A 9097-nucleotide genomic window follows, 5' to 3' on the forward strand; every position below is an offset into this window, starting at 1 on the left:
TCTCTCTCTCTCTCTTAACCCTTTCACTGCCACCGAGCAGCGGGTTAACCCTTTCACTGTGACAATACAGAAGGTTAGCCCTTTACTATATCACACAACGACGGCGATGCTCCATCAGTAGCATCATTAGCTCTGCATTTAAGGCTAACCTTCTGTTGTGTGTGGCAGTGAAAGAGTTAATTTAGGACCCGCAAAAATGTTTTGGACAATTGCACACTTGGCTTTAATGTCCACTGACCATGCTCTGTGTGTGTGTGTGCGTGTGCATGTCTGTGTGTGTGTGTAGGACCCCTCTCCACTGTGCCGCCTCCTGCAACAGCGTCCACCTCTGCAAGGTGCTGGTGGAGTCTGGGGCAGCCATCTTTGCCAGCACCATCAGCGATGTGGAGACGGCTGCCGACAAGTGTGAGGAGATGGAGGAAGGCTATATCCAGTGCTCCCAGTTCCTCTATGGTAAGCTATATCCAGTGCTCCCAGTCCCTCTATGGTAAGCTATATCCAGTGCTCCCAGTTCCTCTATGGTAAGCTATATCCAGTGCTCCCAGTTCCTCTATGGTAAGCTATATCCAGTGCTCCCAGTTCCTCTATGGTAAGCTATATCCAGTGCTCCCAGTTCCTCTATGGTAAGCTATATCCAGTGCTCCCAGTCCCTCTATGGTAAGGTATGTGTTCCCAGTTCCTCTATGGTAAGCTATATCCAGTGCTCCCAGTTCCTCTATGGTAAGCTGTGTTCCCAGTCCCTCTATGGTAAGCTATATCCAGTGCTCCCAGTTCCTCTATGGTAAGCTGTGTTCCCAGTCCCTCTATGGTAAGCTATATCCAGTGCTCCCAGTTCCTCTATGGTAAGCTATATCCAGTGCTCCCAGTCCCTTTATGGTAAGCTATATCCAGTGCTCCCAGTTCCTCTATGGTAAGGTATGTGTTCCCAGTTCCTCTATGGTAAGTAGGGGTGCACCGATATATCGGTCGGGTATCGGTATCGGCCGATAAGTGCCTTGTTGACTGCTATCGGCCTATCGGCCGATAAGCTCAAATGTGCCGATAGCAGTCGCCGATAACTAACCATCCATTTGTGTAGCGTCAAGACAAAAAAAAAATTCACTCGCGACCTACCTGCACAACGCCCGCCGTCCGCCCCACACACACACAAGCTACTGCATCAAAGTTACTATTTATGATTAACAAGGCATTCGTTTTGTGGCATTAACGTTATATAGTTAGTGTTACACGGACAATAACATCAGCATATTATTATTACCCATAGCAGCAAGGCATTACTCCGAGTCCGTTCATAGCCGGGAGGCAGACGACTAACGTTACTGGTGAAAATGTGATTTACGTTGGAATACTCCTTTGCCAACTTGCTGTACTTTGCTTGCAGGTCTGCAGCCATTATTACTGGATTAAGAATAGCCCCAACTTTAGCCAACGTAACGTTATGGCTAAACCTTTAACATTAGTTAACCCTAGCTTTCGGTTAGCTGTTCAATGCTAATGTAATAACACAACCAAGCGAATCCATCAGAGCTCCCCATCAACACCGCTCTGTCGGGAGGATGGCATTTAAGAAAGTATCTGCTGTTAAAATGACACAAACATTCGTTTTGTGGCATTAACGTTATTATAGTTAGTTACACGTTCAATTACATCAGCATAGTATTTACCCGAAGATAGCAAGCAAGCCGTGCATAGCTCGGTTACATTCCGTTGCTCATTCCGTACCCAACTACACATTCTGCAATCTGTTAATAAAGTTTTCAACCAGACAAATGTATAGAAAGGCTTTGTTTTATTATAACATTTGTTGCAGTAAAATCATTGTGTCTCGTTTGGCCATCCTGTGGAGCGCGCTGGTCGGCGGGCACTGCCGGGCAGCTAACTTATTAGCTTGTTGTGGTTCTGAGTTTGACTCGCATTCTCACAAGCAGATCAATGGCGGCATGCCCCGAAGTAGAAAAATGAATATTCGCTTGGTGGTAAGCAGGAGGTGGGTGCTAGCGGTGTGGCGTAATTGGCCGAATCGACTGTCAATCAAAATGGTTCCATTGCATTGGTTGAAAGCTCTGGTTGAGAGAATAGTATCCCGCTGCAGGCCGCCAGAATGGTTCCATTGCATTGGTTGAAAGCTCTGGTTGAGAAAATAGTATCCCTCTGCAGGCCGCCAGACGATACTGGGAGAGGGATCAGTGATACCATAAACATATTTCTTGATGTTTCCTTTTTTAAGTAAGTAAAGAGGCCTACAAATACAAACACACATACAAATATACAGTAGTTTCATTAAATTTTTTAAAAAAAAATTAAAAAAAAATTAAAAAAAAAATTAAAAAAAATTAAAAATACTTATTTTTTGCCACAATTATCGGTATCGGTATCGGCCGATTGTGTTAGTTGAACAATCGGTATCGGTATCGGTGGCCAATTTTCATATCGGTGCACCCCTAATGGTAAGCTATGTGTTCCCAGTTCCTCTATGGTAAGCTATATCCAGTGCTCCCAGTTCCTCTATGGTAAGCTATATCCAGTGCTCCCAGTTCCTCTATGGTAAGCTATATCCAGTGCTCCCAGTTCCTCTATGGTAAGCTATATCCAGTGCTCCCAGTTCCTCTATGGTAAGCTATATCCAGTGCTCCCAGTTCCTCTATGGTAAGCTATGTGTTCCCAGTTCTTCTATGGTAAGCTATGTCCAGTGTTCGCAGTGGGGGCCAATCAGTGCTGTTTGAAACATGTCTTGGAGCTGGGGCCAATCAGTGCTGTTTGAAACATGTCTTGGAGCTGGGGCCAATCAGTGCTGTTTGAAACATGTCTTGGAGCTGTGGGGCCAATCAGTGCTGTTTGAAACCTTGTCTTGTACACACTCACTTTAAATAAACACTCACCTTAACACCCACTTTACTCACTTTAGACACTTTAACACACTTTATATTTATTAGTAAAGAGATTTGCACTATTCATACCTCATTGCACCCTTACCCTAAGTTTGTACCTCCTCCCATTTCTGCATTGTACCTCACTGTTACTCTTTGTACTCTGTATTGTATATATTGTATATTATGTATATTGACTGAACACTTTATTTTACGACTTTTTCTATTTTATACTTTTTTATCTATTTTTATCTAGCACACTCCCAGGGGGCTTATACAGAAAAAAAAGCATTTCATGATAAAAGTATTCTGTATTTTACTATGACAATTAATAAACAAACTTGAAACGTGTGTCTCCGCAGGCGTCCAGGAGAAGCTGGGTGTGATGAACAAAGGGACCGTGTTCGCCCTGTGGCTGTACGAGGCTCGGAGCCAAGACGAGCTGTCCTTCCACGAGGGCGACGCCCTCACCATCCTCCGACGGCAGGACGACAGCGAGACCGAGTGGTGGTGGGCGCGTCTGGACGACAGCGAGGGCTACGTGCCCCGCAACCTGCTGGGGGTAATGACTCCACACACACACCCCACTCTCCCTAAATCTCGGATCACAGCGCTGCCGATAATAGTTCACAGTAGGGATGCACCGACTAGTCGATGCGCGCATACCAGAGGCTAACTGCCTAAGAAAACATTCACCCATCTAATGAACACACCAGACTAGTGAGCAGCACAGATCACATGGAGTCTGATGGACCGTCTGAACAGTCATGTGACCTCGGTCTGAACAGTCATGTGACCTCGGTCTGAACAGTCATGTGACCTCGGTCTGAACAGTCATGTGACCTCGGTCTGAACAGTCATGTGACCTCGGTCTGAACAGTCATGTGACCTCGGTCTGAATCAGTCATGTGACCTCGGTCTGAACAGTCATGTGACCTCGGTCTGAACAGTCATGTGACCTCGGTCTGACCAGTCATGTGACCTCGGTCTGAATCAGTCATGTGACCTCGGTCTGAATCAGTCATGTGACCTCGGTCTGAACAGTCATGTGACCTCGGTCTGAACAGTCATGTGACCTCGGTCTGAACAGTCATGTGACCTCGGTCTGAACAGTCATGTGACCTCGGTCTGAATCAGTCATGTGACCTCGGTCTGAACAGTCATGTGACCTCGGTCTGACCAGTCATGTGACCTCGGTCTGAATCAGTCATGTGACCTCGGTCTGAATCAGTCATGTGACCTCGGTCTGAACAGTCATGTGACCTCGGTCTGAACAGTCATGTGACCTCGGTCTGAACAGTCATGTGACCTCGGTCTGAATCAGTCATGTGACCTCGGTCTGAACAGTCATGTGACCTCGGTCTGAACAGTCATGTGACCTCGGTCTGAACAGTCATGTGACCTCGGTCTGACCAGTCATGTGACCTCGGTCTGAATCAGTCATGTGACCTCGGTCTGAACAGTCATGTGACCTCGGTCTGAATCAGTCATGTGACCTCGGTCTGACCAGTCATGTGACCTCGGTCTGAATCAGTCATGTGACCTCGGTCTGAACAGTCATGCGACCTCGGTCTGAACAGTCATGTGACCTCGGTCTGAACAGTCATGTGACCTCGGTCTGAACAGTCATGTGACTTCGGTCTGAACAGTCATGTGACCTCGGTCTGAACAGTCATGTGACCTCGGTCTGAACAGTCATGTGACCTCGGTCTGAACGGTCTAGATTGACATTTGCCACAATTCTCTTTTTACGTCCATCTTCTTTATCGTTCATTTGTCACCTGCTGGTCAGTTCAGGAGCAGTGACCAGTTCACACTGGAATCTGATATTGGCCACATTGAAAACATATTTAATAATAATAATAATAATAATGTGAACAGCCATAACAAAAACATCTGATCTGAGATGACTGTGGTCAGTGGAAAAGGTCACATGGTTTCATCCCATAATAACCAGCGTCTCTCCTCTTCCTGTGTTCTCTTCACAGCTGTATCCCAGGATCAAGCCTCGCCAGCGTTCCCTGGCATAGTGCTCTCCATCACCCCCCCCCCCCCCAAGACTGGAGGAGCAGCAACAGAGCCTGGAGCTCTCTCTCCTCTCTCCCTGTGGCCATAACCTCCCCGTCGCCCTCCATGCTGCTCCTGAAACCTCCCCGTGGAGCACGGGGCAGCAGCAGTTGAACTCTGAACAGCAGTTGGAACAACTGGAATATGTTGCAAATGTGAAAATCACTCCTCTACTATTTTGCCCTCCTTGCTAAACTTCTCCCCACATCTTCTACCCTGGTTCAAACTTCTTCTTCATCATCCATTTTATCCACATCCACTGTGGGTTCTGTATCAGACGTCTCGCTGAAAGAGTTGAACGTTGACACGTGGGTTCCAAGTCATTCTCGCCTTGATAACGAAACTCGACACGCCCCCTTCTTTTACCCTTAAAGGAACACGCCAACATTTTGGGAAATTAGTTTACCGTCTTCTCCAGAGAGGGACAAGAAGATGGATACCAGTTTCCCCTCTGTGCGTTCAGTAGAAAGCTATCTGGCTGCATGTTAGCCTAGCTTAGCACAATGAATGGAAGTGGACATGGCCGGTTAGCCTTCGGGAGAGGTGTTAGTTGGACAATGCCTAGGCTAACCGGTCATGTTCCCAAAATGTTGGCGTGTTCTTTTAACCTGTTGAGCCGAGATTTATTTAATGTCTCACAACTAGATCAATACAGTCCGTATTAAGTGATGCATTCGTGTTTCTTTTTCAAATGTAGCCAAGAGTAAAGACCCTAACCCTATCAAAACAGCAAAGTGTATATTTTCAGCACTACGTTTGTTTAGCAATGATTTTAAGTGTCATTAGCTAAATATGAGCTTGTAAAAAATCTCTCCACATTGCACCGGAAAGCGGATGATTTAGACGGTAGAACAGGAAGCACTCATGAAATCGTTCTAGTCCAGAGAAAGAGGAGACCCAGGGCTTTCGATGGACGTCTACATTTCATAAAACTACACTACTCAGCTCACACCAGCCAACAAAGTATTGACTGAAATATCGTGTTTTATATCTCACGGGTCGAACAAACGTCAACGTTATTGCCATAAAATACAATGTATATTGTTTCTTTACCTTTCTGTGAACATCTAGGAAAGAAACGTGTCTCAATCCGGTGATTTTTGACGCAGCTATCGCCATTATACAAAAGTAACTGTACTTACAGTAGATTTCATTCACAGCCTTTGCTGCCCTCTATCGGGTGCCTGGTGGTACTAAATCAAGATTTAACAGTGCCATCCAACAGAGGGGACAGAGGTCTTTCAAATTATGCCTCACATGACCCTCTAAAGCCATTTATAGGCCTGGCATTTCATATTGCATGTGTCCGGATGGCAAAATTCAGTACTGTATCTACAAAAACCCATGTAAATGATCTGAGTTCATTCCATGAGCTAGAGGGGCAAACATTTTTATAAATGCAGCCATCATAGGAAAATGCAGATTCACCCTGTTCAGAGCCAATTGGACCTCAACTCATTCCCCGCCAACAACGAGTTTACTAGTTATTGGGAGCCAACGCTTGAACGCCAACAACGAGTATACTTGTTATTTGATCGATATTTTTATTCATTATTCACCTTGGTGTTACCATAGGGAATGAGTTTGAGATCGCCAAAGTGCAATACCGGCCATATCCAGCTAGACGGCGGTATCAAGCACCCTTTGAAACCTTGTATCTTGGCCTGTGCAATGGTCAAATGTCACCGGGCGCATTTTTCTTTGTCGGGCGAATGGAGCGGTTATAACGATCGGATTGAGAAGCGTCAAATGCTCCCGATGCATGATGTGTGGTGGATTATGTTGGCGACACGATCGACACCAATACTGGGACTCGCGATCAGATAATTGGAATATTCTTTTTGGGGTACATCCTAGTGAAGGTAAGGGCTATATGATATCAATCCTGCGTTGATCCAACCATGTCTTCACCTCAATCGCAACGTATGTGTGTAACGTTACTCCACAACGTATGCCGTTGGTGACGATCAAAGCATAAAAAAATGGGAATAGTAGCGTGTCCAGGCAAGAAACGGCAACGTTTATAGTGGAATTGACGTATAAGCCTATTACTCAGCCTTTCTGGAATTACCCCAGACCACGCTATAACTATACTCATATTCACCACAGTATAACACAGGAACGTATGAATGAAAAAATGTATTCTTTTTCACATATTGAACGATAGATAGGTGATGTCAAATGGGCCATAGTATTGTATCCATAGCTATAATATAGAATATAGTTATAGCTCTACACAGCGTGGCAGTGCTACCACGGGGCCAAGGCTAATGGCTGGCAGCCAATGAGTTAAGGACCAGCCAGTCCGTGTTGATTGTATATGACATTAGGTCAGAACGGTAATAACGGTATCAACGTTTATGAAAAAAGGAAGTGCGCCGTGATCTTTGTAACGAGGAAAGAACGACTCTTGGAACCCACGCGTCAAAAAGACCGGTCTGGTCCGTTCGGCCACATCCTTACCCTCCTCCTGACTCCTCCTCCTGCATGCCCTACATTAAGAGGTTGTTTTCCTGTAGTGGAACTTCTATTATTTCTGTCCTCTTTCCCTCAATCTCTGGTGAGATGTTCTGAGACTCCCAGCTTCTGCACAGGGAGCATCGCCACCGTCTGGCCTGATGGGGGCGCTGTGATTAAGATCACCCCTCCAGGCAGTGATGTCATCAACAATTAGAGAGATTTCAAACTGTGACCTCACAAGTAAACTGGTTGGTTTCGAGGGGAGAGGAGGAGCAGCACGTTAATGGGAGCCTCAACTGTACATGGGGCGGTGAGGTCACTCTGGGGGGGGGGGGGGGGGGGGGTGATGTCACAGGGGGGGCGGTGAGGTCACAGGGGGACAGTTTTAAAGTTACATTTCTTTTTTTCCTTTTTTTCTTCATTATTAAGACCACAACTCTCACCATCCGATACGAAGACGCTATCTCCTATTTTTATTTTCAAAGGAACGGTTCGCTTTTTAAAATGCAAATTCTGTCAAGTTTGATTTTGTTTTTATCGCCCTTTTTCGGAACTCTAAAAGCAACGCGGTCATTTATCGAGTAGTATGTCACGTAGACAGACCGACGCGGAGGCTGAGTGGATGATGATGACGGAGAGGTGATTCTGAACCAGTCTGTGGAGACACTGCCGCGCGCCGGTGTGCGAGGTGTGGCCTTTTTTATTTTTATTTTTTTTCTCAACTTTTTAATAGTCGTGTTCCATCTGGTCAGTTGGGACCGTGCTCCCACAAGTAGCTCCCTCTATTCATCAAGCTAAACTACATTTGAGTTTGAAAACGATGGTAAACCAGGAGGGGAAACACCAGGGTTTTCAGAACCACACCGTCTCTCGAAACCAGGACTAATTTCAAGGCACTACTACTAGTAACATTTCGACGTCGATATATATTATTGTAAATGCGATGTCCGTACCGTGGCAGGGTTACCGCAGGAACACGATGAGACCGCTGGGAATGAAAGATGGTTGACGAGACGAAGTTCCTCTGCGTTAAGGCGCAAAGGAAGCGGACAAAAGGAACTGCGTTTGCGGTTAAAACGCGCCGTTTACCCTCTCATGGCACAAGCGGCAAAGTCTCTGCTGTTACGGCAAGCGACAGGGGTTTATGGGAAACGTCGTCTTAGCATGAGAATCATGCTGCCAGTCGTTTCTGCAATGGTCTCATCAGTTTACTGTAATCATGCCAAGGTATCACAACTAATCTGACAATGATATGATATATTGTTGGAAGCTTTAACGCATTGAACGAACGTACATAACACATTTCAAGACTATTGGTTTTTTTTTGTAGTAGGAGAAACGGAAGCAAGATATCTTGGTGGAGGTTTTGTTTTTGTTTGGTTGATGGTCTCTTGCGATGACCCGGCCATTATGCTGCAGTTGCCAAATTGCCATCGTCTGTGAGAACAAATAATGTCTGCTTTACCCAAAAAAGAAAAACGCTAAAATAGAAGGTTGCCAAACACTTTAGTGTGAAGCTGGGTGTCTACCAGACCACAAACGAAAAGGTCTCCGGTTTGGGGTTATCTCCAAGTAACAGTAGAAATGGCTCGACTGGTTGAGTTTGGTCACCGGCGCATAATCGTACAGTTCTGTGGCACAAACTCAAAAGGCAGTCGCTACGGAACCTTTATCTGAATTTCAACACGCGATCTGGGATCAGT

General features: G+C 45.7%; 1 protein-coding gene across 1 annotated transcript in view; it reads left to right on the forward strand.

The window, feature by feature from the left end:
• Window positions 1–7678, forward strand: part of LOC311227929 (apoptosis-stimulating of p53 protein 1-like) — a gene marked incomplete at its 5' end in the record, with an annotated part of 104055 nt that extends 96377 nt beyond the window's left edge. Inside the window, 3 exon segments of the mRNA XM_084313798.1 lie at window positions 287–453; window positions 3230–3429; window positions 4856–7678. Coding sequence (XP_084169924.1) covers window positions 287–453; window positions 3230–3429; window positions 4856–4897 — 409 coding nt within the window. The 3' untranslated portion in view covers window positions 4898–7678.
• Between the last annotated feature and the right edge of the window lie 1419 nt (window positions 7679–9097).

The sequence above is a fragment of the Notolepis coatsorum genome, assembly GCF_963971535.1.
Source record: "Notolepis coatsorum genome assembly, chromosome: 5".
In the NCBI taxonomy this organism is placed as follows: domain Eukaryota; kingdom Metazoa; phylum Chordata; class Actinopteri; order Aulopiformes; family Paralepididae; genus Notolepis; species Notolepis coatsorum.